Source organism: Pelmatolapia mariae, linkage group LG9 (genome assembly GCF_036321145.2).
Source record: "Pelmatolapia mariae isolate MD_Pm_ZW linkage group LG9, Pm_UMD_F_2, whole genome shotgun sequence".
Classification (NCBI taxonomy): Eukaryota; Metazoa; Chordata; class Actinopteri; order Cichliformes; family Cichlidae; genus Pelmatolapia; species Pelmatolapia mariae.
In genome coordinates this window covers 12,651,905-12,671,004 of record NC_086235.1, presented here as the reverse complement: position 1 = coordinate 12,671,004, position 19,100 = coordinate 12,651,905, and the positions used below count along the sequence as shown (strand labels likewise).

At 37.6% G+C, this 19,100-nt stretch overlaps 2 protein-coding genes across 4 annotated transcripts in view; one reads left to right on the top strand and one right to left on the bottom strand.

Moving 5' to 3' along the window:
- The window catches only part of cnksr2a (connector enhancer of kinase suppressor of Ras 2a), a 105,652-nt gene extending 96,846 nt beyond the window's left edge, over positions 1–8,806 (top strand). For both annotated transcript variants that reach the window (XM_063483773.1, XM_063483772.1), the window contains one exon: positions 7,135–8,806. In XM_063483773.1, the coding sequence (XP_063339843.1) occupies positions 7,135–7,187 (53 nt within the window). In that variant the 3' untranslated portion in view covers positions 7,188–8,806. The remainder of the gene's footprint in view (positions 1–7,134) is intronic.
- On the bottom strand, positions 424–17,004 carry smpx (small muscle protein X-linked). Of its 2 annotated transcripts, none has more exons than XM_063483776.1 (5): positions 16,976–17,004; positions 11,957–12,016; positions 7,097–7,183; positions 6,065–6,208; positions 424–1,109 (listed from the first exon to the last, which is right to left on the bottom strand). In XM_063483776.1, exons 2-4 carry the CDS (start codon positions 11,990–11,992, stop codon positions 6,068–6,070), a joined length of 264 nt encoding a protein of 87 aa, XP_063339846.1. In that variant the 5' UTR covers positions 11,993–12,016; positions 16,976–17,004; the 3' UTR covers positions 424–1,109; positions 6,065–6,067. The 2 variants fall into 2 exon arrangements, with proteins under 2 accessions (XP_063339846.1, XP_063339845.1); XM_063483775.1 differs by lacking the exon at positions 16,976–17,004 and adding an exon at positions 15,403–15,559.
- Positions 17,005–19,100: the final 2,096 nt, after the last annotated feature.

Here is a 19,100-nt window from a genome sequence, read left to right as displayed (position 1 = left end):
AGGTACACCTTAGGCCCCTGAAGGCTCTTATCTATGTCAAATTTTATGATGTCATTGTGTTGCCTAGCATTTACCTAGCAAACATGCTAAAATGATCTGGCAGTTTTTCTATGCACTTATAACACCTTATAAAAGTGTCATAATTTTTTTTATTTCATCACAGTAACATTAAATTTATATCCACAAGAGTTTAGTTGTGTATGATACATGGTTGCACCTCACCATTTTAACAGTAACATTACATTTATACTCTCAAAATCTATATTAAGACATGATATATTGGCCTAAAACCACTCAGCAATGGGCTAAAATTACCCTTTTTTCATTTATTCAGCTGCAGGTCTTTAGAAATCTCATTTCTTATTATACAGACGTTTAACATTACAAACAAACCAAACAATACTGTAGCATCGGCATCTATCAGTAATATTAAGACACTTGCAATCCTGTTGTCTTTTGCTATAACAGATGGAGGCATAAGTGATAAACCGAGTTTGGACAGGATTTTTAGAACCTTTTTGATTTATTGCAGTGTTTTTTCAAGACATTTTGGGAAACATCACAATAAACAACAAACGTATGGTTATTTCCCCCCAAAAGCAGTACAGCTGACCTTAAACCCCACATACAACATTAGCAAAGGAAACATTATTGTATCAATATAAAGTATCAATATAAATCAGTGGTGAACAGCTGAAGTGTCGCCACAGAGTTTATTTGTTGCTGAGATGGATTCCTCGAATTTATATTCATTGTCAATAAAATGTCCTTTTTAACCATCTACTTAACAGAAAAGCAGATAACATGCTAAACAGTATGTTGTAATTGTAACAGAAGTCACTCACTTCTAAAAGTCCAGGTAAATGATATATTATCTGAAGCAAGACTGTCAAGAATATTTGAAATTGTTGTATAAATTATGATTTAATTGGAAAGATAAATAAATATTTCTTTTAAACTACTGATTGGAGGAGAGTTTATAAAAACTGAGGCATTAGTATCTCCAAACATGTTGGGATTGGGGTTGTATTTTGCCATTCTTCAGAGTCAGTGGGCAAGTCTGTGTCTATGAAGATTATCTGCTTTCCTCTCCGCCTGGCTGGAGAATCCTGGAAGAAAACAGGCAGATAAAGGCATGGTGAGAGATTTTCTTTGGCTGCTATCAGCCGTCTCAGAGCTGCCGACCCCTGACAGACTGTCTGTGACGTTCTAGACGATGAGGAGAAGGCCAGTTTACTACTGGTAGCTGAAATATAGAAACGTTCTCATGCGCAATTAGCAGTGCTGACCCTTCAAAAAGCCTGCCTCATATTCTTGAAGTAATAAACAAGATATCCATTGAAGTTTTGCTTTGATTTTTTGTCTTCAGCTAATGTTGGTCAGAGATTTGCTTCTCAGCTCTTGGCCAAAAGTACTTGGACAGCCATGCTTTTCTCTACTTCACATCTGGGGTTCTGTTTCGTAAATTGAGGCCCATTCGCTCCTGTAAAGGAAATTCATAATGCTGCTGTAAACAATGATAATTTAGTTAATAAAGTGATCCAACTCTGTGCCGACAGTTTTGGGAAATTTCTGGCCTGTTTCAGCAAGGCAGTTTCCCCATGCATGAAGCCAGATTCATAAATAAAAGCGTTTGCCAGTTTTGAGTGGAACTTCGTGTCCACAGTCCTGTCCAATGCTTTTTGCACAGAGCAAATCCCTGCAGGCAGCTTCCAAAATCTTGTGGAAAACCGTTCGCCAAAGAGCCTAGGCAGTTTTAGCAGCAGATTAATATCCACAACTCTGGGAAAAAATGGTAAACAAACACAGATGGGTTTGACTTTCAGGTGAACACTGGAATGAAAATTGCTGGAGGTGCTGTATCAAAAGAGTCTCCATAGTGTGTTCTTTATAAACTGCATAAAGAACTGATAAACAAAAATAACAATAATCATGATAACAGATGTATGAGGATAGTGTTTATATAGTTTATGTAGATGCAAGCTAATAAATATCTATGAACTTCTATTATGAAGTAAAACCAGTTTAAATTTACGTTATTTTTCTGTTTCCCTTGTGCAGAATACTAAACAGCTAGTACGTGGCTGCTGTTGTTGTTGCTGTTTGGAATAATTTTCCATGTTAAAACTTAAACCAGCTTCTGCTTTTGTTATTCCATCTCTTCTCTCCCTCATTTAGAACACCTACACAGCACACCCACGTGGCTTGGGCTGGGCACAGCAGCTGCAGTGCTTGGATATTGTGGTTTCTGTGTCCCGCTGGGAAAGTTGCAGCACAGACTGCCACTCAGCGCTCACACTCATTTTCTAAAACACACACACACCCATAAAGTATAAATATAGCATCTGACTCAACCCGTCCAGCCCACACACACACAGAGGCATCAACACACACACTGCTTGACCCAAACAAAGACTGAGTGGCCCACACTGACTCCATGTGGTGAACTCTGACTACTGCAAGTAATTATTGCGTATCCTCACCAGCATCATACAAGATCAATGCCTCACCATTTAGCACACATTTACAGAGATATGAGTAGACTAATTTGAGTATCCGGTTAGGGTAGGGTGTAAAAGATATACAATAGCACCATTTATTCTCTTACCATGCATCAAAGAGACATACTTTAGCTAATATCAGTGTGTGCAAAGTTGAGGTAAAAAAGTAAAAATAAAAATAAAGCAGCGCTAAATATTTATTAAAAGACACTATATCACAGACTGTAATTGTTGCAAGATGCCAGTATGACTTTTTAACTCTGCATATCTTTGCTCTAGGCAAAGATGTGTTTGATATTCTTACAGGTGTCTCTTGTGGTCATTCATGAACTCTTCAAACAGTTTGGAGACATTATCAACTCTGCACATAACCCTTCTAACATAGTGGTTATATAGTGAGGATTCTCATATTAAACACGGTCAGAGTTTCAAGTAGTAAGGGTCAGCATGAGTCCAAGTAAGCTCAGGCTTCAAACTGCTCTAAACAGTTGGCCTCCAGCTGTTTTTTTCTGCTTTTGGCCCTTTGTGATGTTAGTGAGAGTGGATCTCCCTAATATGGTCACCTCAGGCACATAGCTCCCATCCACCTGCTCCAACTGTGAAAGTTTGTTCACTGCTTATCCATTCTTTAATTAGCCGCAGTGACCGACAGCTGGCTACACTAGGAGGAGGTTAAAAAAGCTGGGATTAAACCCTAGAAACCCGAACTGCTTCAAGGAGAAGTATTTTGTTTAAAAACAAATCTCAGAATGCAGCTCAACTTTCAGCTAGGCTAATGCTAAAAGATGAAGATGTATAAAAAGTTATGTAGACAAGTGAATAGCTGAAGGTGTAATTAGCTTTATGTCGCTGAAATGATGTGTTGTATTAATATTCAGGCTGAATGGCTTGTGACCACTGTTTCATGGAAGACAAATAGCGTATTTAAATTTAACTAAGCAACTCTTGTAAGCTGATTTTAATATGGTAAAAGTGATCATGAGCACTTGGCAACAGCAGAAAAGCACTATACTATACGTATCTCTGTATCCAGTGTTTTCAGTCCAGTCAGCATTTCAGAAAATTTCCCTCACCTATTAAAAGGGACATATGTAGACACTGTTTTTATAGAGCTTGTGATTAAAAGACTAAATCCACTGTTTTATTCCACAATTACAAGGTAATGAGCATAATATTTACCAAATGGAAACATTCTCCTATCATCTTCATTTTTGTGGATGTTTGCGTTTTTCACTCTCATCTTCTGGGTCAGATTCTCAGAAGCTGCTGATTCAAGAATGCTTAATTATGTTTTCTAGGAGGTTTACAGTTTGTTTTATGACTCTACAAGAAGTAACTTTTGTTTGCAGAAACAAAGGCAGCCAAGTGCTGACTTCAAGGAAAGGTGGCATTAAAGGAAGAGGACAGTGGATTAACTGAGGAGTTGCACCAAGACAGATGTAAACCTACTCTGGTAGAGTCCAAGAATGAAAAGTACAGAGCTAGAAATGAGGTCAAGTTTACCCTAACTTGCAAAACCACACTCAGTAACACTTTCAGATAGCCTCGATAAAACTGAATATTAAAACCCCAATGAATATAGGATTTACTGCAAGACTTACACTAGTTTTACCTAGATGTACCAAACAAAAAAAGTCTACTTCTATTAGATCTAATTCCAAAAGGATTGTACAAAGAAATCTTACCAATAATTGATGCAATTTTAAACATGATCACAGTATCTGTATCAACAGAATATGTACTTTAAGCTTTCAAGGTAGCTGTAATGAAACCACTACTGTAAAAAGCCTTTACTTGACCCAGCTGTCTTTGTTAATTATCTCTAACCTTCCTTATTTCAAAAATTCTTAAATTGCAGTCCTGTGAGACCTCAGTGCAGCATTTGATACAGTATCACTGACCACAGTATTTTACTACTGAGATTAGGATATGTTAAAGGAAATGCACTGTCTTCACACACTAAAGTCAGTTTTGGAGTTCCACAGGGTCCTGTGCTGGGTCCAGTATCATTTACATTAAACATGCTTCCCTTAGGCAATATTTTACAAGGCTGCTTTCTTGTATTATTTAAGATTTATGACCTTGCATAAATGCTCTAATCAGACACAATTTGTCTCAGAGTGATACTAAAAAGCTAGTTCACAAATTCATTTCTTCTCTTCATTTCGTCATCCCATCATATCTTAAACACCTCCTAGTACCATATTATCCTAACAGAGCACTTTACAGGCTTGCTTATAGTTTTAAAAGTAGAATGGGAGACAGAGCCTTCAGCTTTCAGGACTCTCTCCTAAGGGAATCAGTTCCTAGTTTGGATTTGGGAGACAGACATCCTCTCTACTTCTAAAAATAGACTAAAAACTTTACTTTTGATAAAGCTTATTGTTAGGGCTGGATCTGAGCCACTACTGCTGCTGTGGGACTTTGTGTGGTGGACTGAGCACTTCTTCTCTCACCTTATTTCACTCCCCACATGTTTACATACCGCTGCAGTGTGTCATTACAGTTTTGTCTTCTCTCTCTCTCTTAGCTTGTGTTTTCTCCTGTCTGCCTTTGCTTTTTTCTTTCCCCTCAGTCAACAAGCAGTCACAGCAGATGGCTGAGCCCGTTTCTATTGCAGGTTTCTTCCTGTTAAAAGGGAGTTTTTCCTTCACAGCTTCACAAAGTGCTTACTCATAGGGTTTTTTTTATTGTTGAGTTTTCTCCAGAAATTTGTATAGTCTCTTCCTTCTACTACAAAATGCAATGAGGTGACAGTTGTTGCAATTTAGTGTTATATAAATAAACTTGAATTAAATGGAAAAATCTGAATTGGACAGGAATTGTAGACATGTCTCAAATGTTAACTGTGGAGGACTTTAACCTTAGTGTTCTTCACTTTTCTCAGTAACATCAAACACAGTATGCTTCTCTCTCTTTATATGTACACTTGTGTTTGTTGAGTTAGCAAATTATTTACTTTTTTCTTGCACTCAAACTGGATTTGCATCCTCCACAAAGTACTTGCAGTTTGTCATCTTTGTGCTTCCTTTCAGTAGTTTGGTTGCAATTTGCATCTTTTACTCTGGACTTTATAAACCCAGCCTATCTACATCACGGATCACACAAAAGACCTGCATTAAATATTCAATATTAAAATAAGCAGCTGTTACATAGTATCGATGGAAACTTTAGTGCTGTCAGGAAAGGGTTCTGATAAGTACGCATATTACCAGGTAAGGGACAAGTAGAAATTATACAAATAGTCCCTATTTTGAATTTAAGCTCCTTATAACTCAATGCACAAACATACTTGCAAACGTGATTGACATCAGACTTTTTACTGTTTTTAAGTACTGTGTACCTACTCAAAAACTAAAGCTACAATACCACTGGTACTGTATTTAATTTAAAATATAGTTTTAGTGTTTTTCTTCCTGGTTTTGGAATTTTTCCTTTTAAAGATTACATTACATTAAAAACTTAACTTTATGGAAGTTTAGAGATTGACTTGCACATCCTATATAATATTTTAAAAAAATAATTTTCCTTATTATAGTGTATTAATAATCAATCAAACCTACATGTTACTCCTTGGTGACCCATCGTAGTTCACTCTTGGCGTTTTGTATCTCTGAAAGGTTAACAGCAGGCCCAGGTAGCTTCACTGCTCCTGGCAATTTCTTCTCCTCTGGTGACTGGGCTGCAGCGCTTGGAGGTGAAGGATCCTGATTTAAAAAAGAAATTGGGTGTGAGGTGATGGCAGCATTACTTTTACATATATTTAAAGAGAAACTTCATCATCTTATAAAGGGACAGATTGCAAATGAAGCTGCTGCTTAAGCTGTCTATTCATAACAATGTGGGCTTTTAGGGAAGGCCTTAAAAACTACCTGTTTCCGATAGAGGATTAACTTAGGAGCCTCACAGAAGGCCAATATAAGATAAGTAAGGGTAAAATAAGAATAAAAATATGTAGCTAGAAAGTAGCTTGCTAGTTCCTTTTTAATGTCAATTAAATGCAGTTCTCAGGAAATTAATTTTGTAGTTTTTTGTTATATCTTATATTATACTATATTGTGTTATAAAGTGATCACAAAATAAAATCTGCTTAGAATAAGTAAACAAAGTTGAGGAAATGTTTCTTTTATTACCATACCACACACTACAGCATTTATAGCCCAAGGTAATTTGCAAAGCCATTCCCTAGATTGGCCTTTTAAATATGTAAAACTCAGCAACACTTACACAGTAGTTAGTAAGAACCTCTAATTGTACAATAAAAGCTTACATTAGAAGCACAAAAGTGGAATAGAGCCAAACTAGGAAATGTTTGCGTTTACTTTTTAGTTTTCAAGACGATATTAAAATACATTTGTATCCATATTCAGCTCATTTGGGTCAGGAAAATTCAAGTTGTAAATATATGCAGATCCATGAGGTGGTCATGCGTATGTTGCATTTACAATTTAAATATGACCACAATGTGAAAAAAAAAAAGCATCAGCTCCACAAGCTGTGTTTGTGTCTGTTTGCCCACTGGCATTAAGGTGTGGGTAGAGTGGGGATGAGGAAAATGCAGACCAGTGGACTGGGTGTGAAATGTGTTATCTCACCTCTTCTGTTTCTACTGTGTCCTCTCTCCTCTTGACAGGATGTCCCGCCCCTGGACGCAGAGCTCCCATCGGGATGTTCAAATTAGCCTGAATGACAGCGAAAACAGCCAATGAGACCCTTTCAACACTTGATACTCAACTTTCTGGGTTATGTACGTGATTGTGTGTGTGTGTGTGTGTGCGTGCAGGCTCCTGCTGTTTCCTCAAAACCCGATGTTTTGATTATGGCCACTGCTTCCTCGTTATCATCATGTCCCTAAAAAGGGACTTGTGTTTTTATGAAAATTGGGAGACACATGCTTAAACACAGACAGACAGACACACACACACACACACACACACACATGCATGCACACACACACACAAGCCCGTTCAGCTATCTTAGTGAGGACCTTCATTGACATAATGGTTTCCCTAGCCCCTTACCCTAACCCTAACCATTAAAAATGAATGCCTGACCCTTACCCTAAACCTAACCATAACCTAATTGTAACCCTGACACTAAAACCACATTTTGAGCCTCAAAAAGGCCTTCAAACTTGTGAGGACAGGTGTGTGTGTCCTCACAAGTGACTGTTGGTTCTCACAAGTATAGTAGAATGCAGATTTCAGTCCTCACAAAGATAGCTAGACAGGAACACACACACGCACACAGATAAGAACGATCTACCTGCTAACTCGATGTTCTACTGCTGCCTGCCCCAACGCCCAACCACCTGGATTTGATGTGTTTTGTATTTGTACTGTAATGTATTGTATATAAGCTCACATTGTACAGCTGTACAGAGTGGGAGTGTGATGTGTGTCAACGATGTCTGTGGATGTTGTTCTATGAAAGAGTTATATATTTTCCAGACGTTAAGGTTTTGAGATTGGTGAGGGAAGGTAAATCACCTCATTCGCAGCATGTTTGCTGAAGTTTGTATCACTGTAACGTTGCTTTGGCTGGAATCATTTGCTGTCTTTGTGCTTGGCGTGCTGTCAGCATTCATGTCCTTGCACACCACTGGCACAACCCAAAGATTAAAGGAATATTTTACCCCAGAATGAAAATTCAGTCATTGCGCTTCAAAATCCATTTTCAAGAAAACAAAACCACATGCTGTAATTCAATCTGAGCCTCCCATGCATAGGAAAAAAATGTTTATTGCAGCTCAGGCTTTTATTTTTCCACTAGCCTTTAAAAGATCATAAAGTTTGAGAGCAAACCAGTAGATTTACCTGATTTATTTGGATACGAAAATGCCCAGTTGATCCCCATGAACCATCTCAGTTTCAGTTTATCTTTGTAGTTATGTAGTTTTGTTTATGTATTTGACAATAATAATTTTAAATGTCCGCTAGTATCAGCTTTCCCCCCCTGATTTCCTGTGACAGTAAACTTAACAGCTTTAGACATTTGGGCAAAGCAGACCAAGCATACATATCTCAGTAACCTGATTTTCTCTCAAATTTTTTAAGAAAAATAACAAAACTATTAATGATTCAAGTAAGTTTTCATAGTACTCCCAGTAATTTGATGAAAGAAAGTAATATAACATGAAGTGACATAAAGTCAGCCAACTAGACTGAGCTCCCACATAACATGGGGACTGAAATTTTAAGCCACATTTGGCCAACTGAAAAACCATTATAGCAATTCGCGTTTAGCTTTTCCGACTAATGAATTGAGGTTTAGATAAACATAAATGAAATATGTATCTGATTGCAAAGTTAAGTATACAGAGTTCTAAAAATCTGGTTCAAGCTGTGATAAACTGTAGATTACCTAAAGTTTAGAAAACATGTGATTTGGCATGTTCTTTTGTTCAATACCTCTTCAGTACAGCACAGAAACACATAAAAGATATAATATAACACTTAAACATCTGATTAAGAGGTTAAGTCTGTGTTTTAACCTCATATGATATTAATAAAATACTCACAGGCTATAGGTATTGTTCATGTTTTTCCACTGTGCAGATTTTATTGAAGGCATCTGCTGATTTCCTAAAACCATAGAGATCTCTTTAAAATTCCCTGGGCATGTACAAGTCTTTCATTCATTCCTCATAAAGTTTAGATCCAAGATATTTTCTACTCATCATTTTAATAATTCTAATAGTCTTAGCAATAACCAGGCAAGAAAACACTGGTAAATTCCACATTTTGTAGGGGCACAGCTGTTGCATAAAGTACAGTGTATGTGTGAACTTTCTCCGACAGCTTATGCAACACACTTCAGACTGTTTTTTTTATCTAAACAACAGCACCAAAGCTCCAAACCTCTTCTTATTTATCATCATTAACCTTGTTGCTAACCACATCCACATATACAGTATGTGAAGAAGAAGTGTAAGAGAAGCTGTCTGAGACGATACCCTATAAAGTCAACACTAGCTGTGAGTCTGGGAAGAGGCTGAGACTGAACTACAGTATACCTCCGCATTTTGATTGATTCTGTTAATGTTTTTTGAAGGTGAACTAATCCTTTAAGCTCGCCTGCTGACTAGCCGTTATTATTATTATAACTTTATGTGAACATGAAAGGAAAGCCTAGATAAGAAGAAAGACCTCAGTATCTGACAGGTAAATGGAAGGAAAAGAGACTCACAGACTAATCCTGTTGAGAGAAAAACAAACAAACAAACATACAAATAAGCTCAATAACCAGACTTCATTTTTTTTTTCTTGTTACTACCACATTCTAGTACCATTATGTCTGTATTATATAGGAATATGTTAAACTGAATTACCATACTGATGTTTATGAAAGTTTAAGATTTGAACTGCAAATTTGACTTAATTTACTTGACTGTCAACTGTTTTCAAAATCATAACAACTGAATTCCCTCAGACAGCCTCTGGTTTCCATTTCTTGCGTAAGTGTTTTTAAAGTTGCTTTCTTAGTCAAACTGTTGCTGCTCTCTGAAGCAGCTGTAAACAGAGTCTGTTGTGAAAACCTGCTTTTACTGATGCTCAGCTGACTTATTTATCCCTATAATATTCTCGCATTTGCACTGGCCTTTCTGATTCCACATCATCTTCTTCCTTTGTGTCAATATACAGTGCATACATGGTTGCTAATGCTCCTGAATCTCTGGCAACCCCTGAGGCTGAAATATTAGGGCAACATGGAAAATGACGGTGCCAAAGCCACTTGAGGGTGGCTTCAAAGGTGATTCAGTCCCTCATAGAGTTACATGTTTAACATGGTCAACTTTAGGGCACTAATAAACATTTGCACCCTGGTATAGAAAACTCATGTGGTGTTTTGGGTCTTTCGAGTTAATTCATCCCTTCATAAGAGCTGTACAGGTTTTTTTTGGTTTGTTTGTTTGTTTTTTCAAGTAATTCTAATATTACAGGTATAGGTAGCATGCCAGTCATAGATAGGCAACCAGATGCTTTCTGCAAGGCTTCACCTGAACTCCATTAATTTAAGTCATGATATAGACCTGTCCACTGTATTAGTGTTGTTGGTGCCTTCAAAGCATTTTAATTTAATAATGTGGTCCACTGTGTGTGGTACAACAAATCTGTTTGGTGAGTGAAATCTTAGTACTTATTAGTGTTTTATTTAACAATAATTAGCAGGTAAGTATGTCTGTGTACAGCTTATGAGGGAAGCTTGCTTTTGAGGCATTTTGTAATATAGATATCTAACAAATATTATGGTTTGCTATGCGGTTTATTTATTAATGGCCCATTCAAAAAGTCTTGGTTCCACTTTTTGTTAAGTTAAATTCTAGTGTTATATTTGTATTTTACGTGTATGCACCAGTACAGCCTATGGTTGCAGCTTGAAGGGTACAAATGTTTCTCTGTAACTATGTCTATCAAGGCATTATCACGCTTCTTCTGTAACAATGCAGAATTTCTCTATGGGATTATTAAAGTTCATTTTAGCTGTCTTTATTCAACAAAACCCAGATTATGTTTAATTTACAATCCTTTGTCCTTATTTGCAAACTGATTTTGACTACATTGACTTTGTACAACCATCATCTTTACATGACTATCTTCCATGCATGTGTTGGCTCTTCCCAAGATCTTTGCTACTTGAAATTGAATTGGCAACAGGTTGCAAATAGACATCCTGAAAGTTCTAGACTTGTCTTACACACTAAGAGGAGGCTAAGGAGAAAAGTTTAATTAAAAAAACAAAAAGAAACGCAGAAAATCATCATCTGATGGAATATTAAAGGGTATTTAGGCAATAATTAATAAATGGAAAACAATAGCTGTCTGGAAAACCTCTAATAATGCAACCCACGGTATGCTTTTGAAAATGTTTGAAGCTAAGGCAATTAAAAGATTTGTTATTGATGAGCTAAAATGTGCAAAGCTACTGACACTGAAGTATAAAGAGGTTTTTATCATCCAAATATTTATAATGTGAAGTCACACTGCTTTTTTTCTTTGTAATAAAGTGATGATGGACTCTTTGGTGGAAACTGAACTGTGAACCTCATGTTTGTACTGTTAATAAAAAAGAAACTCTGTTCTGATGCCTATCCCATGGTTAGACGTGAAAATGAGCACAATGAGAAGTGAGCTGATGGAGGAAACGCACAGAAAGCCACCAACACAAAGAAACTGCTCTGCATATGTTCGCCTTGCTAAAACCCTGCACTAACAACGCCTTGATAATGTATATGCACAGTTTGAACTCAGCATTTGCCTTCATGAATAAATACTTTAATGTGGAAACCTGAATTTGTCTTTATTGAGGAGCAGGAAGAGTTACTGTGCATTTCAGTTGTCTTCTATTCTGCCTTTACTTTTGTAAAGTTAATATCATGCAGGAGGTAACACACAACCTTTTGAAGACACATCCACCTTACTGTGCATACAGATGGAACAAAAACAAACTTTTACCTGAAGGGCCTTAACGTTGGTTGAAGGTTTGGACATAATCCCCCTGGTGAGTCCGCTGACCTGCAGGAAGCATAGATCACAGACATTCAGGTGTGTTGGATCTTTGTTCTGTGTACTTGTGAGCATGTGCATGTGCATGCATGTTGGGGGCACTGGTACTCAGTTCCTGTGGTTTTCAAGGCCCGGGATACCATTTCAGTTGCTTAGCGACTCTTGGGGAGTGAAGCAGGTAGAGGAACTGTTCTCTGAATCATTCATGAGAGGGAGACAGAGTGACTGCCAATATAAAAGTACCTCAATTTCACCTTTGGGATGACTTTTGGATTGATGTAAAGGTAAAATAGAAAAAAAGGCTAAATAGAAAAATTACTACTGCCACTACTGTCAAATTTCTTCTTGGAGATTCTGTAGTTTGGTAATGTAACATGGTACACAGCAGTGTGAATGATAAACGTCAGTTTTGTACAGTTTGTATTGCTATAAAGTTGTAGCTGAAGAGGGTAACTCTTCAAAATTCCAGTCTGCTGCTTCACTACCTGCTATTTACTGCTATGAACTTTCTTCAGCCAACTGTATTCATATCACAACACGAGCAGAACCTACGAAAGAAACAGCAGTGTTTTACCGGGGCAAGCAAGGCACGTATTGGTTGTTTAGTGCAATCTAAAAATAGACATCAATTAAAGTGTAGGAAATTGCAAGCAATCTTGCTCCTTTCATCTCAAACAGTGTTGTGTGTCATAAGCTTATCTTATTGTGTGTTTCCACTATCTTTTCAATTACTGCCATGTGTGGCCATAGCTGTCACTGCGTCTGTAGCGGCTGGATTAACTCTGCTTGCCTCCAATTCCACTGAAATCTATTGAGCAGCCATTCTTACAGTCAAGAATGCTGCAGCCCACTTAAAAACCAAAAATTCCCATTGGTGCCACCAAATTGTTTGTGAAGTGGTAAAGCCAATGTGTGACCCACTTGACACTGCGACATAGACTGCAATATAGAGTGGTAAGTTTAGGTAAGAGTAGTGAGTAATATAAAAACTAACCAGCACCTACCAGTTTTAATATAAAATTCTTTATTCATATAAAAATTGAAATAAAAATCACTTTTACATAAATAAATAAAAATATAGAAATATTAAATTGTACACATGGAGTAATTTCAAATTGAATCTTTATTACTGCGACCCATCTACAGTACCTTCTTGGCCCATCAGGGGCTGACATTATCAGAATCTCTGCGCTAGGACATGGACATGTCCTGCTAACAAGGATTAACTATAAAATGCTAAAAACAATGTTGTCTATATCCTAATCAGTTAAACCTAAATTAAGACAAATCAAAAAGTCTAAAAGGAAGAAAATAGCCTGAGTGTGGTTAACACTAGCAGTGCTAATACCAATTGGGTTTTTATCCCATGTAGGTCAGAGTCTATGTGCTTGTACTGAACGAGGTTATGCTCCTGTCTAGTAGTTATGCATCCATTTACTCCAAAGCGGCCCTATCTATCAGCAGCATAGTCAGTTGCAAGTGGTGGTGGTCTGACTGTGTAACCTTTCACTACAATGGTGCTGTACTTTGATGTCATTACTAATTCACAAATCAGTATTATTTGTTCACTAACAATTGGTTCACTAATATCTCACATCCTCCAAAGTTGACTGACTCCTATAAGAAAAAACAGAGATGTCACTAAAGCCTGTTTAGATGGGGTGAAACTGAGCACTCTGGTAATCTAGGAAGTGAAGCGTACTAGCACATGTTTAATGTTGTATAAGGGAGTATTTTAACCCAGATGATGGCTTTCCAAACCAAATATGGTTGAGATTAGAAGTAAGCTAAACCAAGATTTCTTAACACAACCAAACAGCAATTAAAAATAAAACTTTAGTCTCCTTGTCAAAGGTCAGAAATCTGTCTTTGTTTCCTCCACCTAACAATCATTCATTCTTGAAGTAGAAACACGTCTGTGTGTCTTTTAAGGATCACTTACATGGGTCTTTTCAAATGGAACAAAAGTGTCTCTCACCACTTTGCAGTTATTTTTTACTTGCTCCCCTGCTTTTAACTATAAATAAACTACAAATCCACTCCAAGCAACAAGTGGTTAACTATCATTAAAGTTTCCACGGCCTATTTATCTTATCTCCTAGTAGCTAAGAGGGCCAGATGTCCACTGGTTTCTCTTTGTACAACAAAACGAAGGAAGGAAAAAGCTTTTCTGTCCTTGTGAGTAAAAACATGGACCCCGCTGAAATACACAGTACACACATTTCCACTACGTGATGATATTAATGTTGGCTGCCCGTAGCAGCCGCCTCAGTGACGCCACACTGCAGAGTCTGAAAAGCCCTTTCACTTTGCACACTCATGTCTGTCATGCAACGAGGCAAAGAGGCACAGGTGGATATATTATTTATGCTTTCAGGTTTTTTAAACCAGATGCAACACATTGGTATGCCAGTTTATTTCATGAAACCTGTGAAAAAGTCTGTATGCCTGCATGTTGTTGCTTGAACATCAATAAAACTTTAAAGAGGTGCAGCTGTGCATGTAAGTTTGTCTCACTTTGACTACAGATATGAAACACAATAACAGTTTCAAACTCATGTGTGAAATACCAACATAAATAATGCATAAAACAATTCATTCTAACTTTAAATAAAATTCTTTCCTTTCTTGCCAAGAGTGTAACAGAAAGATCAAAGCCGCTCTTAAATCTGTACGCTTAATATTTAATAGGAGATGATTGGCTTAGCATAAAGTCTGATTCTGCAAAATGGTAAATGGTAAATGGCCTGTATTTGTATAGCGCTTTTACTAGTCCCTAAGGACCCCAAAGCGCTTTACACAACCAGTCATCCACCCATTCACACACACATTCACACACTGGTGATGGCACGCTACACTGTAGCCACAGCCACCCTGGGGTGCACTGACAGAGGCGAGGCTGCCGGACACTGGCGCCACCGGGCCCTCTGACCATCACCAGTCTGATTCTGCAAGGTGAAAACATTTTGAGGTTTAATGGACCTTCGACTTTCATGGCTGGAAACTTAAGAATTTCCAGTGATTGCGAAGGTAGGCTGACCTTGGGACACTGACACTGTATCTTGCATCCCATTCAAATCCTTCAAATCCTCCTCTTTCCCAAAATAATGAATCAGATAAGGTTTGATTTTACCTTATCATTTTATTTCCCAAGTTGCTGGCTGTTGATTTATTAAGAATAAATGCAGTACATCAATTGCTGAATAACCAAACTCAATAAAGAATTTGGCTTAATTTTTTCCGTGCCATCCTCTGAGTTCTCCTTAGAAACTTACATAATTATCCTTTAAAAAGCCACAGAAAGCTGAATGACTTTGACAGTAATGCCATCAACCGTCATGCCAATAAAAACACAGCACATAGACATAACATTATGTAAAGGAGACTGAACTTACCAGTCGATGAAACAACTCTTTCTTCTGATGTTTGCTTTTTTACACCCACTGCTCTTGTTTATTTGACTCCTCACGCACTATTTGCCTGTCTTCTCTCCATCTCTTTCTCTTCCTTTCTTTTCTCTCCTTCTCTCTGCCCTCTCCCTCTTTCACACTCACTAACTCTCTCTCTTTGCCTTGTAAGTGGTAGGAGGATTCCTCTCATATCTGGGATTTGTTCTCACTATAAATAGACGAGTGATACACAGAAGGGACCTGCTTTCTATCTATGCTCACATGGACACACACAGCGACGGACCAAAACACAGTCAAACAGACGCACTGAGCACTGGAAACAGCTTAATTTGCATAGATTTTAAAGGGTTCTTTTTTAAACTACATTTACAAGATTAGTCAGGAGCAGCAAAACACATTTAACTCCAAGACCATAGAGACTTTAACACTTTTTACATGTATTAATTCATAATCCACACTCATTTTAAAACTCTTCAAATAAGATCCAAAAGTTTTTGAAAATTTTAAATGCAGACCACTGAAATGCAGCACTGTCTGCATATATGATATTTACATATTTTTAAGCTACAGTGAGATCAAGTGAGCAAACGCTAGTAGAAAGTAAAACATGTAAGTGTGAAATCTTTGTAAACTTTAAAAAGATGATTTTTCTCGTACCTGACTCAGGGCCAAACACCATTTAAAAATCTGACGCTTTAACCATGAACCAATCAAACACAATGTTGCCAGCTTCTGTTATGGCTGCTTTTATGATATTTGCTGATGCAAACATTAACTTAAGTTATATTTACAGGGAAATAATGTGAAATAGATATGTACCTTCAGGGCATTTCAGCATGAATCAGAAGCTCTCATATATTGTATTCATTGATGTGTCTCCTATGTTTTGATAACAGTTTCAAATGTTCTGATTGCCAAAAAATAAGGGACTCACATTAGGACCAAACTTCATTTAAAAAAATTACGATCCAGCTTGTCTGCCAATAACTCAATAATTCAATCTCATTCAACAATATTTATGATGACTTGATCCCTAATTTCAAATTGCTTTTAAGGTTTTAAACAATTGCAGAAAAATGCTCCAGTTAAGAATGAACCATGAAACTGTCTGCTAGATTATAGGATATTCATTCATTCATAATGAGAAGTGAGGTCACTGATTTAAGCATCTGGATTTTTTTTTTTAATCTACTCATGTAGCAAAATGTTCCAAAGAGTAAAATATTTTCACTGCAGCTTCATTCAGAAAATAAAACATTTTACTCATGAAACTCAAAACTATCTGTTTATATGGCATTCAGAGATGAGATGCATGGTAATTTTTAGCTCTTCATCAAACCCTGACACTTGAGTCCCGAAAACACCCTTTCCTAATCTCAGTGACTAAAATGGGACTGGCCTATTTCTACCCTGACGCACACAAACACACAGAAAGAAGCAGTCATGCTGGTATATCTGCGTTTATACACTGATGTACAACCAGAAGCCCAGAGGAGACCTGTGATCCCACAGAGTTAAAGGTGCGCATGAGGCTATGAATGAGTGTGTGCTTTCTTACCTCCTGGTGTGCGTAGCTGCTCTGCCTTGCCTGTGCGCTCTCTGAGGTCCTCTTCGGCTACCTGACCTGTTTCCGCTTGTCCTGATTGGCTTGCGAGACAGAAAACTCCTCCCAGAGTGGAACCCGACCCAGCATCAGAGAAGTAAAATGAGTTTCAGCCTCTGTGTGTGTGTGTTTGTCTTTATTACATTGTGGGGACAAGGACCTGTTAGCACAGTCATGGGGTGGGAACCAGAATAAGTATGGGGACCAAAGAAAATAACTTTTATATTTAATCGAATTTTGTTTAATTACAAAATACCTGACAAGTTCCCAGAATGCGGTTTCTAGTCTGGTCTAATAACTCTACTTTGATTGATCATTTGAAGTGACAGCTTGGTTTAGGTCTTTTCTGAGATATTGCCTGATTTTTTTCAGTGCTTTACAACCAACAGAAAAGTTGGATCCCACGATGCAGGTGGCCCTATAATGTAACAAAGACAAGGATAGGTGTGTGTGTGTGTTTATGTGTGTGTGCTTCTGTATGTTTGAAGTCATTATGACACATTCAACCTACCTTTCTCTCAGGATGTGCTCTTCAACTGAGGCTGTTCACATTTATTGCAGCAAAGCACAGTGATCGCCAGGCTTGTTACACTGACCTGCTGTGTGCCTGGGTAGTAAAATGAAGAGGCTCAAACTGAAAGCTTGTTATATATTTCAAACTATGCAAATGCAACCCACACACACAGGTCTCAACTGTTGGGAAGGACCGTCCTGGTCTATTATAGATAAACACTTTCATCACTGAATGTGTTTATTGTGCTGTTGCAGAGATCGGGTTGGTGGAGCCCAGAGGAGGGAAAATCCAAGGCATAACATTTCTTGATATGATCTGATTAATTGCAAATTGGCTGTATAAAGTGCAAAGATCAAACATGACTGAATCTTGTGGTGCAGGAGAAAGTCAAAGAACTTTTTATGGATATGTAATGATGAGGTTTTTGTCAAGTTGGTTTTTCTGCCTTGATAGAGCAGTCTGTAAAAGGTTCTACAGCAGTGTGAAAAAGAAAGTAGACCTAAAGGATTTAAAAGCTTGCAGAGAATTTTGGCCCACTGGTTTTTACAGTGTTGTTTCAGTTGATTGAGGTTTGTGGGGATTTGTTTATGCACAACTCTCTTAATAGTCACCACAGCATTTCATTCGGGTTGTAGTCTGAACTTTGACTGAGCCACTGCAACACCTCGATTCTTTTCTTTTTCAGCCATTCTGTTATAGGTTTGCTGCTATGCTTCGGGACTGTTGAACTGTTGCATGAACCAGTTTCAGCCAAGCTGTGCCAGCAGCACTGCTACAGCTTGGCACATTTGAGTCTAGAATACATTAATTTTCGACTCAGTTGGTTTTCTTTAAAACAAAGAAAACCTGTGAAAAGTATCATCATTCAATAATGGGAATACTGTAGAGCTCAATCTATCATTCATTTCACCTGAACAAAAACCCCATCAAGCGTTTTCTTTTTTTTATCTCCATTTACCTCGTTGGAAATCCAGAATCATGCTCCCGCAATAATACAGACTCTGTTGATATTTTTTTTTAATGTGAAAAGTTTAAATGTTGTTTAAAAGGCATCTGCTAGTCCAGTGTAAGGTTCAAAGTCTGACAATCCAAGGTGGCTTAAAGGTGATCGAGTTATTTACATAGTCCTGAGGAATATCCATTTACATATTCCTCAGGACTATGTAAATATCTTCCGGACTAACCTAGAAATGCCAAAAGGGAGTTTATTTCATAGGCAAATAATGAAAAAAGGAGCTTTACAAACAATTTAATCTTCCTGTCTGTGGATAAAATAAATACATCATGGTGTGTATAATCGGTATCACTAAGCGCACAACCACAAACTGTTGCCGCAGGGCCTAAAAGGAGATGAATGTGGCTGTGGCTAAGTTTGATATTACTTACTTTAAGAGTAAAACCTCATAAAGGAGGAGGTAAACTGAAATTGGGGTTTAACCTTTTAGAGGGGGGTTTATTGCACCCAAATAGACAGTTTTCATCTGCAGCTGTGTCCTCATGAAGCTCAAATAACACAGTTATTCTAAAAGGCTGAAGGCTCTGTAGGAACTGATGCACAGCAACATG

What these genes read in the sequence shown, in the direction of transcription:
- smpx (XM_063483776.1), bottom strand. Translation starts at nt 11,992, where the DNA reads ATGTCCAAACCTTCAACCAACGTTAAGGCCCTTCAG. An exon ending in CCAACGTTAAGGCCCTTCAG is followed by an intron (nt 7,184 to 11,956) that starts GTAAAAGTTTGT and finishes GCTGTCATTCAG; the next exon opens with GCTAATTTGAACATCCCGAT. An exon ending in ACACAGTAGAAACAGAAGAG is followed by an intron (nt 6,209 to 7,096) that starts GTGAGATAACAC and finishes TTTTTAAATCAG; the next exon opens with GATCCTTCACCTCCAAGCGC.